The 25,066-nt window shown below is 65.5% G+C and overlaps 2 protein-coding genes across 3 annotated transcripts in view; one reads left to right on the plus strand and one right to left on the minus strand.

Annotated features, from left to right (window-relative positions):
- LOC128815215 (mitochondrial import inner membrane translocase subunit TIM16-like) overlaps positions 1–25,066 on the plus strand; it is a 37,435-nt gene that overhangs the window by 9,183 nt on the left and 3,186 nt on the right. For both annotated transcript variants that reach the window (XM_053991736.1, XM_053991734.1), the window contains exons 8-27: positions 5,721–5,807; positions 6,055–6,137; positions 21,049–21,103; positions 21,287–21,344; positions 21,434–21,579; positions 21,988–22,083; positions 22,159–22,311; positions 22,432–22,564; positions 22,643–22,818; positions 22,893–23,001; positions 23,104–23,190; positions 23,283–23,425; positions 23,497–23,601; positions 23,726–23,811; positions 23,885–24,026; positions 24,124–24,213; positions 24,291–24,407; positions 24,489–24,624; positions 24,731–24,822; positions 24,905–24,991. In XM_053991736.1, coding sequence (XP_053847711.1) covers positions 5,721–5,807; positions 6,055–6,137; positions 21,049–21,103; positions 21,287–21,344; positions 21,434–21,579; positions 21,988–22,083; positions 22,159–22,311; positions 22,432–22,564; positions 22,643–22,818; positions 22,893–23,001; positions 23,104–23,190; positions 23,283–23,425; positions 23,497–23,601; positions 23,726–23,811; positions 23,885–24,026; positions 24,124–24,213; positions 24,291–24,407; positions 24,489–24,624; positions 24,731–24,822; positions 24,905–24,991 — 2,181 coding nt within the window. The remainder of the gene's footprint in view (positions 1–5,720; positions 5,808–6,054; positions 6,138–21,048; positions 21,104–21,286; positions 21,345–21,433; positions 21,580–21,987; positions 22,084–22,158; positions 22,312–22,431; positions 22,565–22,642; positions 22,819–22,892; positions 23,002–23,103; positions 23,191–23,282; positions 23,426–23,496; positions 23,602–23,725; positions 23,812–23,884; positions 24,027–24,123; positions 24,214–24,290; positions 24,408–24,488; positions 24,625–24,730; positions 24,823–24,904; positions 24,992–25,066) is intronic.
- VASN (vasorin) lies at positions 12,018–19,172 on the minus strand. Its single transcript, XM_053991737.1, is given in 3 exon segments — positions 12,018–13,532; positions 13,534–14,668; positions 19,060–19,172. Coding segments are annotated over 3 exon segments (2,133 nt in total). The 3' UTR covers positions 12,018–12,647.

Here is a 25,066-nt window from a genome sequence, read left to right on the forward strand (position 1 = left end):
TGGCCATATCCCCGCCAGGTCCTGACCCCCCATTCCCGGCTACGCCCGTGGCAGCTATTTTGACCATATCCCAGCAGCGGGCAGACGTGTGTGACGCAGCATGGCCGGGGTCTGGCTGACCCCGTGGGGTGCCTGGTATGTACCCAGGGCCACGATTTCCTTTGGGAGAGCAGTGGCCTCATTCTGCTGGATCCCCATCCCTTTGTTGCAGCCCCTTTGTGAACGTCAGGGCTGTGCTCACACCCTATTGCTGCTCTCTGTGCCCTAAACTGGCAGTGGAGACGCCAGGGCTGCCCTGGGTCCTGCCTTGCCACCCCGTGGAGCCACGCTCCTGCTGCTGGCTGGGTCCAGGTCCAAGCACCGCTGTCCTTCCAAAGAGTTCTGTGAGTTCTGTGCTCTGCCTTATCCCCTCCCAAGGCCGCGCTGCCGCGGCCGCCTTTCCTCCCCTCCCACAGGGTGGTGGTCGCCCTCCTAGCCTTGACCCTCCCCCTGGAAGCGAGTCACGTCCTCTCCCTTGCGGCTTCGGCCCTGCCGAGGCTCAGTGTCGCTGTTCCTGCCCTCACCCTCCTGCAATCCCGGGCAAACCCCACCAAAGGTCCCTCCTGTGTCCCCCCGGTCCTGCCCTTGGTGGGCAGGGGACACAAGGCTGGGCAGGGATCTTGAGCACCGGGAAGCTTCATGCCCATACCATACCCAGCTCATGCCTCCGGTGGGTCACCCGCAGTGTAGGGCAGTGATTCAGATATGCCCTGGGCTACTAAGGTGGCATCTCTGCTTGCCCACTGCTCTGGCCACCTTCCCCTGGGTACAGAGCCCATGGGCCACATCCTGCTCCCCACAGGCTGGTGCGAGGGGCTGCGTGTGCATCTGGCCAGCACCTGGCTCTCGGGACAGGCCTGGGACAGGCGCCGTCCGTGTGGAGCTGCGGGGCAGCCGCTGAGCGCGGCCAGTGTGGGATGGAGAGGAGCCGGCTCCGTTCTCACGAGAAACTTCCTCCGCCGCGTTTGGGCAGGGCCGGGGGCGAGGGAACGGCCGCGCGCACCGGGCCAGCGCACGCCCCGCTCACGTCGTAATGAGCTGTGCTAATGAGCGGGGCCGGGGCTGAGGGCCCCGGGGACAGCTGGGACAGTGTCCCTGGGGGCTTGTCCCCCCAGCTCGCAGGCTGTGCCGGGGGCAGAGTTCAGTGATGGGCAGCAGCCGGGGCTCACAGCCCAAGCACAGCCGGTGCTGTCGCAGCCCTGCTCAAGGTTCCGGGGGCAAGAGGGACTCCAGCCCCTGTCCCAAACCATGGCCACCATCCCATGGACCACATCAGCTGTGCCACAGCGGGAGATACGCCATGGAGAGGGCCCCTGGGGGCAGCGTGGCCGTGGTGGCAGGGTGATGCCGTGGCAGGGTGCAGATCCAGGTTTGGGGTGATGTGGCTGTGCCCACAGCCAGAACCCTATGGATCCTGCCATGTCACCTCTGCCCAGGATCCAGCTGTCAGCCCAGGGCTGGCTGGGGACCGCTTGTCATCATCAGGGAGGCGCATCAGGACGTAGAGAGACTTCAGCCTTCCTCCCACTGCCCCATCATCACGGTATCCCACGCTGGGGTCACCCCGGGGGTACCTGACTCCCAGCCTCGGCAGCAGCTTCCTCCGGGCTGGGGGAAGGTCCACAGCATCCCACATTCCCAAGGAGACCGTGGGAAGCTATGAAAAAGTTGGCCTGACTCTGGGCAGCCTATTTATAGCACCGCACGCTCGGCGCTCTCATGCTTCTGTTCCCCAGCGTAGCTGCACGGGACTGTTTATATTTCCTCTGCTCCGCTTCCCCCTCGGCCGTCCTTCCCAGGAATGCCGCTTGGTATGGCAGACATGGGGAAGTCGAGGAGGATCTGGAATGAGCCAGAGGCATCTCAGGGGGTGTGGGTGTGCGGTAGCACTGGCTCGCCCTCGCCTGGGTGCCCAACTTTCCACTGGGAATGGCCTCACCAGCTGAGGCCCACAGAGGTTGGCATCTCCGTTACTGGGGCTGGGGCTCCTCACGGTATTTCAGGAGCCTCAGCCTGTGCCTGACCTGGGACTCCTGGCAAGCTTCTCTCCAGAGGGCAAAGGTGTTTTGGGATTTGATGGCGTCATAGCAGGGCTTGTGGGGCTGGTGGCTGCAGGAAGAGGGAGGAGGCAGCAGTGGAGGGATAGCTGCTGGGGGCTGGGGGCTGCAGCCTGCCCACCCCCCTGGCCAGTGAGTCCCCTTCTCCTGACCAGGGAGGGAGGTCCTGCTCCCATCCCAGTCTTGTGGCATCTGAGGCCACTAGGAGCCCACCCACCTTCCTGCCCTTGCTGGGCCCACAGCATCCTCTGGGCCATGGCCTTGGCCTCACCAAGGGCAGGAGGGGTTGGATGGAGCAGGGGGCTGTGCTGGTGGTGGGGGGAGAGGCAGAGCCTGGTGGTGCCCAGTTCCCCAGGGCACGGGGGCCTCACAGCAATGCTGCCCTGGCCACTGGCACTGGGGAGGTGGCATGGGTAGCAGGGCAATTGTCCTGGTCCCTGCCCAGTGTGACACACACATACCAGACACGTGGCAGAGGCCAGGGCCAGTGCTGGTAGTGTGATGGCTACTGGAGCCCCACAGCTATGTAGGATCACAGCACTCCCCTGGGGCAGGTGACAGCTCCTGGTCTCCTTGAGCTCCAGGCAGAGACCAGGAGTGGGGCTGGCCTGGGAGAGGCTGCTCTGTTCTCCTGGTTACCTCTGGAGTAACTGGGATTTGGCAAGGGAAGGACATCACTCACATTCTTGTTTGGAGAGGAGGATTCAGTGCGTGTTTAACCCTCTCGGCTCCCGGGAAGCCGTTCCTCCGTGTGCAAGGAGCAACAGCTTCCCCATGTGCATGGACCCAGGGTGGGTGTCTGTCCCCAGAGCCCCCTACAGTGCCTTGGCCAGGGGAGACCCCTCTTGCCCTGGCACTCCCTGGCGAAGGGGTAGCTCAGCCTGGCACTGGTGCCTCCTGTGCCCACTCAGATCCTCCTGCTGGAGTTGCTTCCCACGGGGATCAGATGTCCGTGGGCTGTTAGCCATGCTCATGGGCTGTTAGCCACAGGCAGGGCTGAGCTGTCCCAGCCCTGCCAGCCACGGGGGCTCTGCCAAGAGCAGAACTTTGACCCCCCCTGGCCACCTCCTGCCCATCCAGCCCCAGGGCTCTGCCCTGGGCTCCCACCTCCGGCTCTCCCTGCCCTGCATCCGGCTCAGGGTGACGGCTCCCGGGGAGACAGAGATCGCCTGGGAGCCGGAGCAGCCTTGGCTTTGTGTGGGGCTCTCCCAGGCAGCCGCGGAGCCGGAGCGGCCGCTCCCTGCGGGCAGCTGTTCCCAGCTCCCCGACCCCGCCGCATCGCTGCCAACAGCTGCGTCCGACACGCCGGCCCTGGGCCCCCCGCAGCCCCCGGGGCTGCACGGGAGAAGGGCTGGGGACCCCCATGGAAACCAGTACCTTACCCCAGCCTGCCTAGGAGGGATTGCTGAGACTGGGAGAGGGACGGTGCTGGAAACTCTCCCCATGCAGCCCATCTGGCTCTGAGGAGGGGGCACAGGCTCCCCTCAGCCTGGGCTGCCCAAAACTGGCAGGACTGGATCCGTGCAATGGGCAGGAAGAATCTGGGCTACCTGGGCACTGGCAGAGAGCTGGGAGGCTTCCTTGGATCCCCACCTGCTGGCCCAGAGCTGGTGGCTCCTTGCAGCCTGCCGGGGGCACAAGCGGCTCAGGAGGGACACCCGTCCCTTGGGTTGTGGCTGGTTCCCTGCTCCTGGGGTTCCAGCATCGCTCCGGGAAGAGTGCCGGGCTCTCTGCCCAGCTCTGCCAGCCCCAGGGTTCCACAGCAGCCCCACGGGTGTCCCAGGGCTGAACCACACCAGTGTCCACCTTCAGTGCCAGGCCACACCACCCTGTCCCTGCCAAGACCCTTTGCACCAGGGAGCTGCTGTCCGCACGCTCACCTCTGGCAACATCTGTGCAGGCTGAGCACGGAGCAGCCCAGCCTCCCGCATACTTGCTGCCATACGTACAGCTCAGCCGGGATGGAACTAATGCAGAAAACATGGCCCTGTGCCGCAGCCGGCACGCCGGGGGCTGGGAGCGCCCTGCCCTCCGCCAGCCCTGCCACTGCCCCGGGGCTGCCACCACCGCCAGGGGGTCCGGGGCACCCGCGGGACCCAGGGCCGTGGAGCCGGCGCCGTCGGTTATGGGATCTGCAGATGTTGAGCTGTGGCTGCCACAGCCACACAGCTCAGGTGCAGAAGTGCTCTCCTGGCTGACGTGCGGGCTGGCCCCAGCTCCTGGAGTTTCCATCCCTCTTGGCACTGATCCTGGGACATGTTCCCTTCTCCAGGTCCTTTCCCTGCTGGGTCCACTGCCAGCGTGCTGGCGGTGGGGGCCAGGCCCCTCCTGCCCCACATCCTGGCCCTGCGGCTGGGAGCGCCGGGCTCGGCTCGGCCAGCGCTGCCTCTTCCGAGCGAGCTGTGTTTGTGCTGGCAAGGCAGCTGGCGTGACGGAGCCAGGGCATGATTTGCTTGGCACCGTGTGCCTGCTCCCACCCTGGCTCTCTCCAGAGAGTGACATCTCCGAGGGGCTGGAGGCTGCTCCAGCAGAGCTTCTCCAGTGAGGAGTGACCCCTCCATGGCCCCTCTCTGGCTGCCGCGGTGGCAGAGCCTCGCTGACGGTCACAGTGCGGTCGTGGCCGGTGGTCACAGAGCTCGCACCAAGGGGGACACAGCTCATGGCTCCTCCGTGGGCACCATCGGTGCCCACCCCACCCCTCCTGCCCCCACGCCTGGTGCCCCTGCCCTGCGCGGAGGTCCCGGAAGCGCCGTGCCAGGTTTGGCTCTGGCAGAGCCCTCCGCTTTCCCTGCCAGCTCCAAACTCGTTAGCAGCCAGTTCTTGGCGCTCCTCAATGAGAGCGAGGGGCTGCGAGTGCTGCCTGTGCCGCGGGCCAGGGCTGCCTGCCGGCTCCCTCTGGGGCGCCAGGAACCGCAGGGCCCATCTGGGGACCACATGGGAGCCGGGAAACACCCGCTGACAGCTCCGTGGAAGCTCTTCCCTCCCATCCTCAGCAGGACCAGGATGGGGACAAGATGTGGGTTGCGGGTCCCACCCCCACAGGGAGCCCGGGGAGAGGTGAAGCAGGGTGCAGGGGATTAGAGCAGTCTGGTGAACGTGGCCAGGCTCAGTTTGCCATGTTTCAGTGGCATCCGGGCACACACGGGGCACCCAGCTCCAGGACCCAGGATTCAGCATGGATAAAGAGCCCAGGGATGCAGCCAGGGAAGTAAGTCCCTCTGTCATCATCGCCATGGCAGAGCCTCTTCTTGTGTCTGTGGCATGGAGCAACTTCCTCGCAGCACTCTGTCCCCCTCACCTGGGTGACCGGGTGTGGGGAGAGCCCTGGGGGCACGGGAGCCATCGGTGCACTCACGTCCTGCTCCCACCCTCCACTCCTTGCTGGGAGCTGGGCCAGCTGCTCCACAAGGCAACCACGCTGGCATGGGGGGAGGCAGGGCTGTCACTGCTTGCAGGCTGTCCCCACTGCACTGTCCCCAGGGCAGCTCTCATGGAGCCAGCACCCAGCTCCACGTGCTCAGCCCCGGGGCAGTTCACAACCACAGCTGGTGAAGCACACGTCCCCTCAGCATGTCCAGCATGGCTGGCAGCAGTACTGACAGCCCTGTCTCCTGTGCCTTGCAGAGTGTCCCAGGACACGACAACAACAAGGACTCCCGGCTGCTCTGGATGGGCTCCAGCGATTGCCTCATCTCCGTGGGGTTCAGCCAGGTACAGTCCCCACCAGGAAGGTGGCCCTGGTACCTCTGGGATGTTTCAGCCCTACTCCCTGTGGCTGCTGTGCCAAAGCACCCCAAGTGCTTTTTGGGTGGCCTGTCCCCCATGAGAGCAGGAGGTCCCCTTGCCAGGTGCCCTGGCCCTTGCTGGGATGGCGGAAGGTGGCTGGCGAAGGCGGTGGCACCGTGAAGCCATCCAGGCAGCCCCGGTGCCCACTGACGCCGTGTTTGTGTCCCTGCAGATGCGGGAGCGGGAGGTGAAGCTGTGGGACGCGCGGAGGCTCAGCGGAGCGATGTTCACCATGGCACTGGACACCTCACCTGGGTAGGGATGGGGACTCAGCATGGGGTGGGAGGGTGAGCAGTGGAAATGGCATGGTCAGGGATCCATCAGGAGTGTGATGGTGGAGCAGGAGCTGGCAGAGAGCTCTTGGAACCAGCAGCACTCGGCCACAAGGCTGGAGACAAAGCCGGGGACCGTGCAGCTGCATCCTCATCACCATTTGGGAGAGATGAGAGGGCAGAGGCAGTGCTGGCGAGGGCACAGAGGTGTTCTGTAGTGCCGCGGTGGGTGGTGGCGCTGCTGGGAACAGTGTCTGAGGTGGCTGCTGGCCGGGTGGGCTTGTGCACTGGGGCAGCACAAGATGTTGCAGGCGAGTGAATCCCTTTGGCGCTGCTGGAGCACCGGGGCGGCTCAGCCCTGGCCTCCCACTCCTGCCGTGCTTTGTGCCGCGGTGGCTGCCCAGCCGTGGACGGGCCCGCGCTCACCGGGCACTCCCGGGGAAGTGGAAAAGGAGCCGGTGGTGTAAGGGGTCAGCGCCCCCTGTCACGGCACGATGGAGCCGTCTCCATCTGCGGGGCGCTGCCAAGGCTGGGAACCCTCCAGTTGGAGCTGGCCTGGCCTCTCCCACGCTGCCCAGTGAGCTGGCCTGGCGTCACCGTGTGGGCAAGAAAATGGGGGGAGGAGGAGGAGGAGGAGGCTGTGCCTTCATCCCACCAGGGTGATGGGGGTTGGGGGTACCGTACTTGTTGGGATGCACTGGAGGCCACCAGCTCTTCCCAGGGTTGCTGGCAAGGCACTCTCTTGCTGGGACCCTCAGTGTGTGCCGAGCTGGCTCCGTGACGGGCCGGGCTGCTGGGGCAGGCTGGGTGATTGGCAGCCAATACAGGGCCTCTGGTGAGGGGCTGAGTGCGCTGTGACAGCCCCGTGGCTGCCCTGCCAGCATCCCCCACAGCGGTGTCAGCTCCAGACCAGTGCTGGGGGCAGCCAGGACAGACAGGAAGGGAGAGGAGAGGACCTGCTGTGGGCATGGTGGGGTGAGGCTGGTGTGGAGAGGCTGCCTGAGCATCACTCAGCCTCCTGCCAGCTGCCAGGGGAGCAGCTCCCAGCTCTCCTGCTCACCAGCTCTGCCAGTTCAGTGAGCAAAGGCCATGTCCAATGAACACTCTCAGGGGAGGCTGGGGCTGCTGCAAGGGGACCTTGGGCTCCTTTATTGCTCTTGGCGGAGAATCCAGTGGGAATCACCCCGAATCCTCGCTGGGCCGGGGCGAGCCAGCCGGGTAAGAGGGATGCAGGCGCTGCCGTGCTCGGCCCCCTCAGCACAGGCTGCAGTTATTTTGGCTGCCGGCTTTATCGGCTCAGGAATGCGGCTGGCGGGCGCTGCCTGCGCGTCACGCCGGGGCCCTCCGGCCCGCGGCTGCGTGGCGGAGCCAGCCGAGAGGGGCTGGGGGCGGCGGGGGCGAGTGGAGACCCCCCCCCTTCGTGCTGGGGAGGTGCTGTTTTTAGGCAGCCGCGCCGGGGCCACCGCGCTTCCAGCCCCAAGCGCTCCCGCCTGTAAATCTGGCGGAGATGACAAATGGCGGAGGGGGATTTGGGCTGGCTCCCGGCGGAGGTGCCGAGCGGGGGCCGTGTTTCCCCTCCCGCAGAACCATCCCGAGCACGGCCGCGACACTCCGGAGCCGTGGAGCCGCGGCAAGGGCGCGGGGTGGATGGTCTTGAGGTCACCAGATCACCAGATCTGCTTGGGGCAGACTTAGAACTGGGGGACAGGGACTGAGTCCCCGGGGATGGCCGAGCAGCAGCGGGGCTGGCTGTGGATCTCCGGCGTGGCCGTGGGTGCCCAGTGTGGGGCACGGAGCGGTGTTGGGCAGTGCAGCGGAGCCGGCCGGGCCGTGAGCGGGGCGTGGGGAGCTGCAGCAGCAGCAGGCAGCTCGTCGAAGCTCTTTGAGGAAGCAATCAGTGGGCGGGCAGGAAACTCATACCATTCATTACTGACGCCAGGCCGGCAGGAAGGGGAGTCCGCATCCCCACCGCATCCCCACCGCGCCCGCCGAGCCGGCACCACGCGTCCCTATGGCACCCCAAAGCAGGGCCATGGCGTGCCCCAAGGTGGGGGACACCCCAGTGTGCTCACCCCAATGCCCGCAGCAACACCAAACCCTTCAGGCTGGTTGTGCCATCCAGCATCCCGGGAAGAGGGCAGAGAGTGGGAGGCACTGGTCCCATGGACCTCCACATCAGCATGTGCCTTCTGGGGGTTCTCTTTCCCAAATCCTGAGCTGGTGAGATATTTCTGACCACACAAACATCATTTTCAAAGCATGTCAGGGCCATGCTTAAGAGCTGACCCCACCAATGCCCAGACCCTGAGGGAACACGAGGTGGGAGGTGCGGGTGGCCGTGGCCCCTCTCTGCATGTTGGTCCTCAGTGTGCCACCCCTGCGTACCTGCTGTTCCTTCAGCTCGGGTTTTGTCCCCGCCTGGCCCCCTTTAATTAGATCAAGGAGCAGCAGGGCAGGAGCCAGGAAGGGGCCTCAATAGGTTATTGTTGCCCTAAATTGTAACCAGCACCAGCGGGGTTGGGTTACCGGCTCCGACTTGGGGTCACCGACCAGACCCCGCTGCCGCACGCCCAGCGGCTGGCGCAGCACTGCCCGGGGACGCGGCTGTCACCACCGTGGTGACAGGAGAACAGCAGCTTCCTTGCATCACAGCTTCTTTCAACGTCCTGAAAATGTCCCTAGGGAGGCTGGGGTGCCACGGCCGGCTCAGAGCTAGGGCTGGATCAGTAGGGATGAGATGCCGGGGTCAGCAGAGGTCCCCATGGCGTGTTCCAACAGTGGGCATGTCCCTGCAGGGCAGGATGGTGGTGGGGCTGAGGGATGGGGACAGCTGGATCCCCACCACCCTTCACGGTACAAAGTCTGACAGAGCCAGGAGGTGCTGGAGCCGGGACCTGTCTGTAGCAGGGAGTTGGCCCAGCAGGATGTTTGTGGAGGGATCTGGGGCTGTTTGGCTCCCCCAGCGCTGGAGCAGGACATGGAGGGGCCCAGGTGAGTCCCTGGGGGCACTGCCCAGGGGGGCTCAGTCCCTAACACCCACCCCTACCCCTGCCAAAGTCTGTGGCTGAGCCAGCTCCTGGGGCCAGGCTTGCAGCCCTGGCATCTCCCAGTACCAGGGCACCCGACCCCACCAAGGCACATGTTCCCACTGTCACCCTGCCACCTCTCCCCAGATACCAGCTGGAATGGGACCTGCTCTTGTCCTGCCTGGTACCCTCTGCACTGCTTTCTCCTGGGGCTTAGCAGCCCTTTTGGGTCATGGTAGGTGTTTTGGGGGTCTCTGAAAAAACCCACCTCAGCAGGAAGAACCCTGAGCAGGACAGGTCCATTCCTGTCCTCATCTCCCTGCGGATCCCAGAGATGCCTGGGTTGACATGTGCTTGCCATCGGTGGGAAAGGGGTTTTTCCTACCCCAGTTTGGCTGCCACCCTCAGACATGAGGAAGGAGAGAGGCCACCCCACCCCATCAGGTGTCACCCCAGTGGGACTCATCCCCGTGGGCAGCCACATGAAGGGGTTAAGGCGGGGCAACCACCCAGCCCATGTCGCCTGTCCCGTAATTCCACTGGGTAAAAATAGCCCAGCGCTGGGGCGGGATGGCAGCGCCCAAATCACTCCCAGATGAGCCACAGCCTCGGCCACACGGTGCTCCTGGCCTCCCCAGCTTTGCGGGAAGATGATGAGCTCCAAAGCTCTTCCTGGCAGCACTGGGGTCAGTGTTGGGCAGCACACGCCGGTCCTCCCCCCAGAGATCAGGCATCCAGACCCCTGGCACCGAGCCATGACCCCTTGGGGCTCTGCTCCAGACCTGGGGACCTGGGGGACCCAGGGGACCTGTCTTTGATATCTGTGGGGCCATGCCTGGGACCAGGGGTGATTTTTGGGAGACCAGAGCCCTCCAGCCTTGCCACATCAGGGTGCAGGCAGGATCTGCCCCGGTGAAGCCGGCGGCTCCTCCTGCTCTGGCTCCCCGCCGAGCCCCCATCCTGCCGGTGGCTCTGGCCGGGGCTCTCGCTTACCGGCCCCGCTGGATCGCACAGAGAGAGAGATTTTTTTTGGGTCCATTTCAGGGGGTTTTGCAATCCTTGTCGGCGCTGATTCAGCTCACAGGAATTAGCAGTGCCGCACGATGTGCCGCTCTTGGAACAGCTCTTGGCGCACGACGGGGCTGGCAGTGGCCAGGGGGATTTTGTGCTGGGATTCAGGAAGCCATAGGGGCTGGGCAGTCCCACTTTGGGCACTGCTGCTCTCCTGCAGGGCTGCCCGGGTGCAGACGTGGGTGTGGGTGGGGGCCAAGCCCTGCCCTGGCTGCAGTGTCCCCATCACCTCTGTGCCAAAGCTGAGCCCTGCTGCCCCCCTTGTGCAGCTGGCACCCCAAAAATCTTTGGCTCGGGGTGTCCCAGGGGTGCTGCACCTGCCAAAGCTGAGCCCTAACTTTGCTTCTGCCCTCCTGGCATCTCCAGTGGAGCTCCCTCACTCCGGAGCTGCTGGAAGGCCCTGTAGAGCAATGGGATCAGCTGAGATGCCAAGGGGTCCCCAGCACACACTTGGCATGGGGGGGGTCCCCTGCAAACCTTCAGCTACTTGCAAGTGGGGAAATCGGCTTCATTAGGGGAAGGGCACATCATGGAGGCAAAGGAGGGGGGAAGTGAGGGGCCAGGAGGGGCTGGAGGGCTCCTGACGCCGGTGCCGACGCGGGGACACGCCAGGGCTCGGGGGGCTGTGGCGGCGGCCGGCCGGGGGCACCCGGCGCGAGGCCGCGGCTCCGCCAGGGACTTTTCTTCTCTCCTCCTCGCGAGGCTGGAAAATATACAAAGCTCGCAGTGAAAATATTTACACAGCAGCAATTTTGGGAGGAATTTGGGATGTTAATTTGAAAAATCTGTGGGGAGAGGACCACAATGGGCCCTTTGAGCGGGCGAGCGTGGCCATCGCAGCGAGCCGCCCGCGCCGGCGAGGGGCCCCTCCTGCCGCTGCGCCGGCCCTAATGGGAGCCAGCCCTGCCGGAAGCCCACCTGGGAGCCAGGGGGCTGCGCCAGACGGCCCCACCGACGCCCCGCGCCCCTAATTGCATCCAGAGCCGCTCCCTGCCCCGGGCGAGCGGCACCAAGGGGCCGGGGGTCAGGGCCGTGTCCTGCGGCGGAGCGGCCGGCCCGGAGCGGCACGGCGGTGACCCTCGGCTTCAGCCCCGCGCTGCGCTCATTCTCTCCAAATCAAACATACCTCGGCGGGCAGGGCCCCAACCTGGAAAATTCCAGCCCGAAAGATAAAGGATTGGAAAACGATTAAAACCAGAGGGTTGGAGCAGAAACCACTTGGCAGCGGGAACCTGCCGAGCGTCGGCTCCCAGCCCACCCCGCCGGGGCCAGCGCACAAAACCGGCTGTTCCTGGGGCCGGGCAGCGGGGGGGTCTGGCTGCGGCCCCCGGCCTGGGGGGCCGCGCAGGCTGACACTTGTCACGGGCGATTTGGGGGTCCCGGTGCCGCCGCGGGTGACGTCAGGAGGTCGGGCTGGGCTGTTTGTCCCGCAGCTGGCCCCGCAGCCATCTGGCAGGCGGGGAGGGATGAAGTAAGGCTGGATGATGCGCAGGGCAGGGGCTGATTTGAACCCCGTGGCCTCTGCTTTGGGAACACCTCCCCAGCGCCCGAGGTGGGGGGCAGCGCCCTAGGGGTAAAAACGCCCAGAGTCGGGAAAACTCCCCCCTCCCTTGGCCTGACTCACCCCGGCGCTCGCCAACAACAACGGGAGGACGCGGCTGACCTTCCCGCTCCTCTGCGGGGGACACGCGGCGCTGCCCACACCCCTGCCTGCGATGGGCAGTGCCTGCCGAGGTGCTCAGGGCTGCACAGAACTTTTTGTTGTTGTTATTTTAATTACTTTGGGTTTTTTTTTTTTTTTTTTTACAAAAAGACACCCTTCTGATCTGCCTTACAAAAGAGATGTACACAAACCTGTACTAAAAAAAGTTTTCCCAGAAGAAATGGGAAATAACGACGTATAAATATTCTCTCTGAGTTCTTAAAGCTTCAATTCCCGGTTTGCCTGCTCGGCACTTCCTTTGGCCCGGGGGGTCCCGAGGGTCCCAGCACCTCGGCCGGGCTGTATTGCTCACATCAGCTTCCAGGGAGTCGAGTCATGGGCCAGGCTCTGCTGAAGGACCCTTGTTACCAGCACGTGGGCGTCCCTCAGCCCAGTCACAGCAGCTTTGTCTTTAGCAGGAGCTAAAAAAAGCCCACAACCCCCAAATTAACCCCCCTTCTCTTCCGCTACCCACATTCTAGGTAGAGTCACAGAAATCAAGGCACTGAGCAGTAAAATTCGTGTCTCCTCCCGAAGCACGGCAGCCTCTCGGAAATTGCACGTTGTGGGATGGGGGGGTTACTGCCTCAGTTCAGTCAGCTCCTTGGCAATCCGTATCCCAGAGGGACATGGCCAGGTGCTGCCACTGCAGCTCAGCCCTCCTGTGTCCAAGGCTCTGGAAGCCCTGTGGGTTTCAGAAGTAGGAGGGTTTGAGCCCTGGGGTGTTGTTGTTGCTGGGGTAGTGAGACTGCATGAGCGGCACCTCGCACTCAGAGCTGCCAGAAAGCATCGCTGCCTCTGGCACCTTGCAGCCGTGGCTGCTCAAATCCCCGTTTTCCAGGCAGGCTTTCACCCCTTCCAGCTCCAGTGGGCCGGTGTCCGCCCCAGCACCGGCGTGTGCCTTGGCGCGGCGGTGCCGGCAGTAGTACATGGCGGCGGTGACCACCACCAGCAGCAGCAGCATGGCAGCCAGCGCAGGGACGAGGATCAGGGCGAGGTTGGGGTCCTGGCTCTGCGTGACAGGGGAGTGCTGCTGCAGGCTGAGGGGCAGGGTGTGTGCCTCGGCGCAGTGCTCCTCCTTGGGGACCTCCCCCAGCGCCCCGATGCAGATGCGGTAGGTGCAGTTGGGTTTCAGCGCCCGCACCGTGTACTCGGAGAGCGAGGCCGGCAAGCGCAGCATCACCGGCCGCTTGTCCGGCCCCGACAGGTTCCGGTAGCTCAGGCGGATGCCCTTCAGCTGTGCCTTGGACTGGATGTAGTTGTGCAGGTCCACTTTGAGGGAGGTGCTGCCCACCTGGGCGATGCTGACCCGCTGCGCAGGTGGCAGGGCTGGTGTGCCCGGGGCTGCCGTCGTTCCCCTCGCCTCCACCTCGCAGTACATGCCAGTGAAGCCCGCGGGGCACAGGCACTCCAGGAGGTTCTGGGCACCCAGGTGGCAGGTGCCACCGTTCAGACACGTGCGGGGGGGACAGATGGGCGCTGGGGGGCTGGTGGGGGCCAGGGTGCCGCTGAAGGGCACCAAGGTGGAGCTGCCCTGGGGCTCTCTGGGCCTCAGGGTGGGGGCAGCGGTGCTGGGGGGGTGGCGGCGGGCGGTGGGTGCTGGGCAGCGGCGCAGGCGGTGGCAGCGTGGTTGTGCGGGGCGTGGTGGGCGTGGGGGTGGTGGTGGGGCAGCCAAAGTCAGTGTATTGCAGGTGGTGGAGGAGCTTGCCAGAGTTTTTTGGGGGGAAGTGGCAGCGCGTCTCCTCAGGGCGGCGCAGGACCACACCACTGGTGTTGACCCACTGCACCAGCCAGCTCATCTGGCAGATACAGTTGAAGGGGTTGCCGGCAGCCGTCACGGCCCGCAGCCTGGGGAAGAAGCCGGAGAAATCCCGAGGGATGGTGTTGATGTTGAGGTTGCTGATGTCCAGCTCCTGGAGGTTGTGGAGGCTCTGGAAGTCCTCAGCTGGCAGCTGGGAGATGCGGGCGTTGCCGGCCAGGCTGAGCCTGGTGAGGCTGCCCAGCCGCCGCAGCACCGCCGGGACGCGCTCCAGCAGGTTGTCAGAGATGTCCAGCTCGTGGAGGTTGTTTTGGACCTGGAAGAGCTCCTCGTTTAAGCTCGTCAGGCCCAGCCCTGCGATCTTCAGGGACTCAATGCTGACAGCATGGAAAGCCCCTGGTGCAATGGCAGGGATCTTGTTCCAGCTGATGTCCAGCAGCAGGAGGTTGGGCAGGTCGAGGGGGGGCACAGCCCTGAGCTGGTTGTTCTGCAGCTTTAGCTCCAGCAGATTCTCCAGCGTGTCAAAGGCAGCAGCGTGGATGTGCTGGATGCTGTTCCTCTGCAGGTAGAGCCGTTCCAGCAGCCGCAGCCCATGGAAGGTCTCATTGGTGATCTCCTGCAGCTGGTTGGAGGACAAGTCCAAGTTGACAAGCTCCGTCAGGGGCTGGAAGATGTTTCTCTGGATGCTGGTGATCTTGTTTTGTGAGAGGTCCAGGAGCTGGAGGGCAGGCAGCCCTGCAAAGCTGTCCTCAGTGAGCGTTGTGATGCCGTTCTCAAAGACGTAGAGGGAGAGGGTGCTGGGGGGCAGCCCCTGGGGCACTGTCTGGCCCCGCCTGGCTGCACACAGGATGGTCCTGGGGTCATGGCACTGGCAGCCTGCAGGACATGCCCTGGCCAGCTCCCCACCGGCCAAGAGGAGCAGTGTGCAAAGGATCAGCTGGTTCATGGTGTCAGCTCTGCGGAGAGACAAGCGCAGTCAGGGTTAGGGGATGGGCTCTGCTGGGGGGTACCCAGAGCTAGCAGGGCTGTGGGGCACCTCTGAACCCCACGCTGCCTCCAGGGCTGCCCACCCCAGCTCCATGCTCTCCCCTCCCCAGACCCCCAGGATTTGGGGATGTGGTACCTTTGCACACCCCAGACTCTACCATGAGACACCTCCCACCGGTATTGGGGCTGTCTTCGGTGAAGCACCAAGACCTTTTCCAGTACTCACAAGGGCCCCAACCTCCCCAGCTGCTCAGCAGGGTGCAAATCAAACACAGGGGATGCGAATCAGAGCACCGGGAAGGGGTGGGAGCCTGGCCGGCCTCCCCTGAGTAGAGCTCAGCTTAACCCTTTGCTTGTGCTGCCTTCGCAGCAGCTGCACCCTCCGGGGCTGTTCCTGCCCAGATCACCGGCAACAGCAGCCCCTCTTGGGGACAGGGGCACAGAGTGTGGGGCTGGAGGAGCCATTTGTGTCCCCACAGAGTCCAGGGGCTCATATTCACCCCCACTCAGCCCCTGTCCTCACAGATCACCTTGCTGTTCCCCACACTCAGCACTGTGGGCTGTGCCCCTGTCCCTTGAGGACTGGGTAGCAGGGATGGAGGGAGGAGGCTCTGGGGTGACCAAGGCTGTAACCACCCCAACCCCAGCTCCCCATGGATGCCCTGGCAGACGTCACAGCTGCTGTCTGTGTCCCAAAGGGCTCCTCTCTTAGCCCCATCTTTCAGCCCCTTTAATGACACTAGGCTGGGCCAGAGACTCACAATCTCCTGCCACTCCATCTCAGGGTCAGGGGGAGGTGGCAAAGTGGGATCCCTGGGCAAGAAAGGGATGAACCCTTCCCCAGCCCCATCTGTTGCCACCTCCTCCTTGCTCAGAGCTGTCGGAGCTCCAGGCAAACGCCCCCCCTGTGGCTCACAAGGGGCCCCCGCTGTGTGTGGGGGGCTGCAGGTCACACAGCAGCACGTGCCGCCTGCCCCGGCCCCATCAGCAGTGCAGGGACAACACATCCTGCACCAGGAGGGTCTGGACCCGTGCTGTGTCCTCTTGTCCCCCTCCTGAGGTGCTGGACAGGGTTAACACTGCGGCCAGCTCTGTCCTTGCCTCTTCCCGAGCGGCCCCCCCCAGGGTGGGGTGAGCCCACGGCTGGGCAGGGTCACCACAACTGCCTGAGTCACTTGGCCTGGCCGGCCCTGCCCTGACATGACCTGTGCCGTCAGCCCCTGACACTGGGGAGGAGCTGTGCCACATCCAAGAGGTCACTGTCACCCAGGGGTCACCATCACTGCAGCCCCTCCCCAGCAAGCCCAGCTCAGCCCCCAGCCCCCTCACCAGTGTCGGGTGCTCCTGCACCCCACATCACAGTCAGGCTGCCAGCAGAGTTAAAAACACAACATGGAGACCCTGTGAAGTGCTGTTTGGGGCTGGGGGCAGACCCAGCACCCCTCGAGGTGGCTCCAGCATCCAGAGCGTGCTGGCTGGTGGGAGAGCCCTGGGTGCAGGGTGCCAGCGGTGCCACGGCAGTGCCAGCCCGCCCGGGTGGGCAGCGCCGGAGCGGGGCCAGGCCTGCGGGATGCTGGCGAGGCCGGGGCTGGTTTTGCAATGCCAGGGTCGGGTTTCGCTGACGTGTCCCGTGCTGCAACCAGCTGCTGACTCCAAGACTCTCTCGTCCCTTTAATTACGCTGGCATTTCCTCCCCGTCTGCCAGGCTCCCCGCTCCGGGCAGGTTCGGCCAGCCCGGCCACGGCCGCGCATCCGCGCCTGGCCACGAGCGCCGGGCAGGCTGGCACGGCCCCGCAGCCTCCGCCACCGCCCCTCGGCATCGCCCGCTCCGCCGGCACACGCCAACATCCCGCCCGCGCCCCGCCTCCCCGGCACGATGCTGCTTCAAGGCAGAGAGGAGTTACCCCAGCCCAGGACACCCCCAGAAACGGGGGGCAGGGGAACCGCTTCCCCAGGTCCTGGCAGGGTCCCCAAGGGCGGAGAGGGGGCCCCGTTCCTGCTGGAGGTGTTGGGGCCGCCCTGCCAGCAGCCTGCTGCTGCCTTGGCTGGACTCCCCCGCGCCTGCACCGCAGATATTTGCCGAATTATTCATATTTTCCGGCTGCGGGGAGAATCTGGGCTCAGATTCCCCCAGTCCCGGCTCAGCCTTTCCCTGCCAGCCTGCTGGGGTGGGAGTGCCGTGTCACCCCCTTCCCCGCCTGCAGCCCCCCGGGCTGGGCCACCCCGCTGCCCGCCCAGGGCTGGCACTCGGCAGGGGATGCCCTGCTTTGCCTCCTGTTTTTAAGGACGAGGCCGATGGCGTCCCGGCACTGCAGGGTGACACCTGTGCAGGACAGGCTGGAGGAGCTGCAGAGTCCCGGCCTTTCCCCTCTGCTTGGGGACCTCAGGGAAGCAGGCACAGCCGGGATGTTCCTTCCCGCACCGGCAAGTGCAGACAAACAAAGCCAGCGTTGTTGCTGGCCCGTGGGCTGCCACTTTGGCCGGTGGCACCAGAGCAGGAAGGACGGGGGCCCTGCAGTGTGCGGTGACAGGGAGAGACACAGAGCCTCTGCCAGGCGGGATGCAGATGCTGCTCCCCTGCCTTACACCCCTCAAAACAAGCCGATGTCAGCACGTGCCCCCTCCCCCGAGCCAGCCGGGGGGATGTGCAGGATTAAGCCCTTAATCCTCCGCCCCTTCAACCCACCCTGCGCCGCCGCAGCTCCCACCTCCTCCCGGCTCCCCTCCCTATTTAATTAAAGTTTCCGCAGCAGCCCCGCAGGAATGCAGGCCTGGTTATTGCATTCCCCGGAGCACTCGCCAGCCCCTCCATCCCGCTCCTGCCCCTTTGACCCGGCCGCGCTCCCCATCTCAGGTGCCGGCAAGGAGAAAAACCAGCAGAGCCGCTCTGCCGGCAGCCAAACCGCCTCGGGAGGAGCCGGAACGCCGGCAGAGGGTGGGAGGAGGCCGGCGATGGTGCCACGCGTGGCCCGGGCGGCACGGGCAGATTCCTCCGGAGTGACTGGGGCGGCCGCGGCTGTCCCCGAGCGCTTCCTCGTGCCGCGTCCCGCCGGCAGAGCCAGCCGGGCAGGCAGCGCTTGCGTCAGGGCCACCCGGCCGGCCTCGGCGTGGCGCGGGGGAAAACAGTCATTAGTGTCATCCCTGATGGCGGCACTGCCCAGCGCCGTGTGGGCAGAGGCACAGCTGGGTCAGGGCAGTCCGGCTGCCCCAGCCCCAGCAGGACGAGACCTGTGGGCGTGGGGCACGCTGGCAAGGGTAGGTGTATGGGGGGACATGACTGGGGGGATTTGGCTGGGAAGAGTCTCAGAACTGGAGCATCTCTGCCAGCATGTGCCATCCTGTGGCAGTTGCCAGCCTGGGAGGGAGCCAGGTGTGGAAAGGGACATTTACCCTATAGTGGCCCAAAGTCACACCCAAAGAGGGTGACAGGTACCAGTACCCTTAGAACTCACGCCAGGTGACGATGAAGTGCATTGGCAGCAGAAGAAGCAGTGGGGTATCCCTGCCTCCCAGTGCCAGGCTGGCCGGTGGCCCTGCTGGCACCCATCCCTCTGTGCCAGCCAGAGGAAAACCCTTGTCGCCACCGCGTGGGGACCTGCTTAGCCCCAGAGCAGGTCAGTGACCCCGGACAGCAGCCCCTGAGAACAAGCAGAACAAGGGCAGCCAAACCCCACCCCAGCCAAGCCCTCCACTGAGGGGGGTGGTGGTGGACACTGCTGCCAGCAGCTCCCACCTCTGCCTGACCCCAGCCATCACATCTGCCAGGACAGAGCAAGCATGGGACGGGCCCAAGACCATGCTGGTACCGTAAAGGTCTGGAGCTCTTCTGCTGGCAGAGCACTTCACCGCCACCCGGCTATGCCGGATGGAGCCATGCTCCATGTCAGCCCCAAATACATCCCTGCCCTTGCCCGTGATGGATGCAGCACCAGACCAGGATCCCAGGGCCAGACCCCAGTGCATCCCATGGTAAAACAGGGATGCGGCAGGGACAGGGAAGCAAAAGCCTTCTGTGAAGCCCTGTCCCAGCCCACTGCAGTGCCACCGCCCCAGCCCAGCCAAGGCCCTATCATCAGCCGAGGCAGGGGCCAGCCGGGTGCCCCTGGCTCAGCTGAGGCCCCGCAGGGAGCAGGACATGCCGACCCTTAGCCGAGGCCCCGGTGACACTCTGTCACTCTGGCTGCCCAGGCCACACCGGGTGTCCCACCGCCCGGCCCGGGCCCACCAGGGTCCCCCGGGCCCCACCGCCCCATGAGCCCGCGGATGCCAGGCAAAGCCCCCTCCCGCCCGTGGGCTGCCTCCCCACAGAGCCCCGGTGGCCATGCGGAGTACCGGGCGGTGTGGCGGCCGCGGGACTCACCGTGGCGGGCGGTGCGGGGCCGTGCGGGGCGGTCGGTCAGTCCATGGCGGCAGCGCAGCGGCAGCCGGGCGAGCGCTCCCCTCTCTGGCGGCGCCGGGCGCGGGGGGCGGCATTTAAAGCGCGGGGGCGGGGCCTGCCCTCCCGCCGGGCGCCCATTGGCTGAGAGCACGGAGGGGGTGGGGCGGGGCACGGCCGCCACGGAGGCTCCGCCCCCGCTCACCTGGGGCCCGACGGGGGCGGCACCGCGGGGACCCCCGGGAGCCCCCGAGCGGCGGGGACCGCGGGGACACCCAGGACCTCTGGGACCCTGGAGTCACAGGGACCCCCGGGATACCCAGGACCTCTGGGACCCTGGAGTCACAGGGATCATCAGGGCACCCAGGACCTCTGAGTCACAGCAGCCCCCAGCACCTCCAGGACCTCTGGGACCTGGGAGTCACAAGGATCCCAGAGGCCTCCACAGGGACCTCCAGACTCCGTGACCCCAGGACCTACCAGAGTCACAGGGACCTTGAGACTTCAGGAGCCTCCAGAGTCACAAGGACCTCTAGGACCCCTTAGGAGCTCCATGTGACCCCAGGGCTCCCCAGAGTCACAAGGATCCCCAGGACCCACAGGACCTTTGGAAGCTCCCAGACCTTCCAAACCCTCCAGAGCCCCCCAGGACCTTCAGCAACCCTGGAGCCGGGGTCCCTGGGACCCCAGCACCCCTGGTGTGTGTACACACAGGTATAGGGCTAAATCCAAGTATAAGTATCTCCCTTGTATCCCCAGCACCCATGGGACCCCTGGCAACCCTGGTAACAAAAAAGGCTGGGCTGGGTGTCCTTGGCACCCCCAGGGACTCCCATATCCAGTGTGCCCAGGGTAACCAGGGACTCTGGCACCAATGAGCCCCAGTGCCCTGGGGTCCCAGTCCCCCCATGCCTCTGGCATCCACAGAGCTTCTGCCACCGTGTGCCAGGGGACAGGGGGAAAGTGGGTGGCCCTCGCATGCCCCTGTGACGGTAGAGCAATGCTCCCTGTTTGGCATGGTGACGATGGCATGGGTTGGGCTGGGACAACCAGGCACTCAGGGTGCCCTTGTCCCATACCTGCACCACCGTGGTGCTGGCAGTGCTGGTGACTGTGGTGACAGCAGGGCAGGGGACCCCGGTGCCTGTCCCAGGCATCCTGGCAGTGTTTGCCGAGGTTGTGCCAACAGTCCTGGGGCAGGACCATGCCATAGCACCCGCAGATATCCTTCATGGCATGGGATGGCACGGAGCAGCTCCCTCCCCTTGGCACAGCCACAGGAACGTCAACCGAAAGTAATAGATTGTCCCTTTGGTCTCTGCCTGCGGCGCTCCCTCCTCCACCCCTGCCGAGGGAAGGCACAGAGTCTCTCTGTGCCCCTCTCACCACTGTCCCCTCAGGCCACCGAGTATTCCCTGTGGTCCCCTCCTGTTCCCCTGCGCGGTGTGGGACAGGGTGCAGGACAGGGAGCAGGGACACGCTCCAGCTGGCACAGCCGGGCCGCAGGGCACTCCCGGGGCTGGCCGGCTCCACAGGTGCCGGGGGGGCGGGCGGTGAGCCGGGTGTGCCACGCGCCCGCCCCGAACTGGCCAAGCCGGCCCGGCCGGCCTCGGGGCAACCCTGCGGGTGCCGGAGGCTTCCCCAGGTGAGGCCATGGCCGGGCACAGGGAGCAGGGCAGGGAGCGGGATGCCCCACGGCTGGGCACTGTGCAGCCGGGGCTGGAAGCAGGTGGCAGTGACATCCCGCTGTCAGCCTGTCAGCCCGGGCTGGGACAAGTGAGGGTTGTCACCTGGGGACCAGCCCAGCACCCTGCACCCCTGGGCACGGCGCTGCCCTCCCATCGCAGCATGGCCTTGTCCTGCCCCACGCTGCCCCAGGATGGAGTTTGGGGTGTGCACCAGCATCCAGCCCCACATCCATGGGGGTGCTGTGCCCATGGGGGCCCCTGGCTCAGCACCCCCCTTCCCTTGCAGGGTGACCATCCCACTGTATGACGCCGACACGGGACTGCTGGTGCTGGCAGGGAAGGTGAGGTCCCATGGCTGGGGGGTGTAGGGAGGCACTGGGGGGACAGGAGGATGCAGGGGGATGTCGTGAGGTGCAGCTTGGTACGTGTGGGTGCACCAGTGGAGTACAGGAGGTTGCATGTGGGTGCAGTGGGGTGCTTCCTACAGCCCTGCTCATTCCCTGTCCCTACCACCTCTCTTCCAGGGAGAAAACCTCCTCTACTGCTTTGAGGTGGCCCCCACACAGCCAGCACTCACCCAGGGTAAGCAGGTCCCATCCCACCCATATCTCCCCCGGGGGGCTCACCACTGCCTGGCCACCCACCCCATGGCCACCCTGCCTGTCCTGCAGTGACCCAGTGCCGGACAGAGGGCAGCACGCGGGGCCTGGCGGCCGTGCCACGCCTGGCCCTGGATGTCATGGCCTGCGAGGTGCTCCGTGTCCTGCAGCTCACTGACACCGCCCTCGTCCCCGTCAGCTACCTGGTGCCACGCAAGGTAAGGGGGCCCTGTGGGTGTAGGTGCCTGGTGTCACCTCACCAGCACTGGATGACAAAAAGGACCTGGCTGCAGTGAGACCCCAGTCCCCAGCCTGGGCAGAGCAAGAGTGGAGGTCAAACCTGGATGCTGGTGGTGGGTTGCAGAGTCTGGGTGCTGGATTTGGGGAGCCGGGTGCTGCATGCAGGATTGGGGTGCTGGAGAGTGGATGCTGACAGCTGGGTGCCACCTGCTGGGTGCTGTTGTGCAATGGGTGCTGGGCACTTCAAGCAGCAGAAGTTTGGGTGCTGGGTAGTGGGGTCTGGGTGCTGGAAGTGTCTAGGGGTGCCCAGGGGTGCCCCAGCTGCAGCAGGACAGAGGCTGTGGGATTTTGAGAACATCTATCTCGCCCCATTCCCTCTCCCCCAGTCTGTCCAGGAGTTCCACGAGGATCTGTTCCCTGACTGCACAGGGATGCTGCCAGCCACCGACGCCCAAGGCTGGTGGGCAGGGGACAGCCAGCAGGTCAGTGTCATCCGGGGGGGTGTCCTTCCTGGTGGCATTGCCGCTGCGCCATGCTCACCGTTGTGCTCGCTGCAGGTGGGGAGGGTCAGCCTGCACCCTGCACGGAGACCCACAGAGACCTTCACATCCCCCATCATTGCTGGCACCGGCCCCACCAACACCGGCCACACAGACACCGACACTGGCCACACAGACACCGACACTGGCCACACCGACGCAGACCAGAGCGTGAGTATGGGGCGCTGGAAAATTGCACTGAATGCTGAAGGGGTGGGGTCCCTGCTGCCCTCATCCCATAAGACAAGGCTAGGGTGCCAGCACCCCCTGCCTGGGCTTTCTCTCCCGTAGGAAGCCAGTGGCTACTCCTCACCGTCCTCACTGGCCTCACCAGGCAGCACGGCCACCTCACTCTCAGCCAGCACCGGCCCCTCCAGCGGCTTTGCCAGCAGCCCCAGCCAGAAGTCCCTGCAGAGCATTTTGGGTGAGCAGGCAGTGGGGCGGGCTCGGGGTGCCCCACTGAGGGGACTCAGGGCGCTCACCCAGCCCTCGCCCGCTGCAGGGCCCAGCTCCCGCTTCCGGCACGCGCAGGGCCGGGTGCTGCACCGGGACCAGCACCTCACCAACCTGCGCGGGCTCAGCCTCACCACGCCGGGCGAGTGCGACGGCTTCTGCGCCAACCAGCAGCGCGTCGCCCTGCCCCTGCTCTCTGCCGGCGGCCAGATCGCCGTCCTCGAGGTAGCCCGGGGAGGTGCGGAGGCCGGCACGGCGCCGTGCGTGCCGTGCCGGTGACCCCCGGCTCTCGCCCGCAGCTCTCCAAGCCCGGCCGTCTTCCCGACGCGGCCGTGCCCACCATCCAGAATGGCGCAGCGGTGGCCGACCTCACCTGGGACCCCTTCGACCCGCGGCGCCTCGCTGTCGGTACGTGCGTGCCAGCCCTGCCGGGGCGTGCCTGGAGAGTCCCCCAGCTCCAGGCATTCCGGCTCACCCCATTAACCGCCGCCCGTCCCTTCTGGTGCGCAGCGGGCGAGGACGCCAGGATCCGGCTGTGGCGGATCCCTGAGGGAGGGCTGCAGGAGACCCTGCAGGAGCCTGAAGCTATTCTCCGAGGTGAGGGGCCTATTGAGCACCCCACAATGGGGACAAACCAGCCTGGTGGCACCCACAGCTGGGGACAACCACGCACTACTGAACCTCACCAGGTCACACGGAAAAGATTTACTCCATCCGCTTCCACCCCGTGGCATCCGATCTCCTGGTCTCCTCCTCCTACGACATGACCGTGCGGATCTGGGAGCTGAGCGCCGGGCGGGAAGTCTTGTGCCTGCAGGGACACACGGATCAGGTATGAGATGACAAACCCAGGGACACCTGAGAGGCAACTCTGGGACATTTGCACAACATCTGTCTCTCCAGATTTTCAGCATGGCTTGGAGCCCGGATGGGAAGAAGCTGGCAACGGTGAGCAAAGACGGACGGATACGGCTCTACGAGCCACGGCACAGCTCTCAGCCTCAACAGGTACAATCCCAGCACTGGGGACAGGCTGGAGAGCTGGGGGTGTGGGCAGGAAACCCTCCCTGTGGGCACACGGCTGCACCCCCAGCTCTCTCGGAGCAGGCAGGGTTACCTTCACCCCATGCAGGAGGGCCCAGGGCCCGAGGGGGGACGCGGAGCGCGCCTGGTTTGGGTTTGTGGTGGTGACTACCTCCTGGTGTCCGGCTTTGACAGGTAAGGAGGGGGACACATACCAGGGCAGGGGTCCCTGAGGACACTGCTTGCTCTCACTGTCACCTCCCCACAGCCGCAGTGAGAGGAGGATCCTCCTGTACCGGGCACAGGCCCTGCCTGAAGGACCCTTGTCTGTCCTTGGTCTGGACGTGGCCCCTTCCACCCTCCTGCCCTTTTACGATGAGGATACCAGCATCGTCTTCCTCACCGGCAAGGTGAGGGCTTGCACTCCAAAAAACTGTGGCGCTCCCTGCCTACAGCACCCCACAGTGTGGAGGGACCCTCCATGTCCCCATCTCGCTCCATCCCCAGGGTGACACCAGAGTCTTCCTCTATGAAGTGACCCCCGAGCCCCCCTATTTCCTCGAGTGCAACAGCTTCGCCTCCAATGAACCCCACAAGGTAAAGGGGGGATATGCTGCCTGTCCCTGACCCCCTACCTGTGCTGCCAGGCCCCACTCACACCCCCGCCCCACCAGGGCTTCGTCTTCCTGCCCAAAACGGCGTGCGAGGTGCGGGAGGTGGAGTTTGCCCGGGCGCTGCGCCTGGGGCAGAGCACCCTGGAGCCTGTGGCTTTCCACGTGCCACGCGTCAAGGTAGGTGGCGAGGGGGGCTGGCCGTGTTTGAGGATGGGGACAGGAGGCAGGGCGCCCCCTGAGTGCCCTCCGCCCCCGCAGAAGGAGTATTTCCAGGACGATGTCTACCCGCCGACCCGCGTGTGGTGGGAGCCGGCCCTGGGTGCCGGTGCCTGGCTGGACGGGCAGGACGGGCAGCAGCGCCGCGCCAGCCTGCGCCCCGCAGACATGGTGCCAGGTGGGTGCAGGGGCTGGGCGAGGACCCCCGGCCCTCAGGGGTGGCTGGGGGGGCTTCAGTCGGTGGGGCAGAGCCCTCCCGCCCCATGGTGACACCACTCTCACAGTGAGTGAGGCCCCCAAAGAGGCTCCCGCTCGGAAGTTCGTCCCTGCGTCCGTGTACCTGGAGGAGAAGACCGACGAGCAGAAGAAGGAGGAGGTGGGTTCTGGGGTGAGCAGCCTGCGCCAGGGCCGGGGGTGATGCCCCGCGCCCCACGGCTCTGCCCGGCCTCTCCCCACAGCTCCTCAGCGCCATGGTGGCCCGGCTGGGCAACAGGGACGACCCGCTGCCCCAGGACTCCTTCGAGGGCGTCGACGAGGACGAGTGGGTGAGTGCGGGACGGGGACACACGACCCCCGACCGGGTCGCACCCGGCCCCGCCGCGCCCCTCACCCCCGGCCTC

Source organism: Vidua macroura, chromosome 16, assembly GCF_024509145.1.
Source record: "Vidua macroura isolate BioBank_ID:100142 chromosome 16, ASM2450914v1, whole genome shotgun sequence".
Classification (NCBI taxonomy): Eukaryota; Metazoa; Chordata; class Aves; order Passeriformes; family Viduidae; genus Vidua; species Vidua macroura.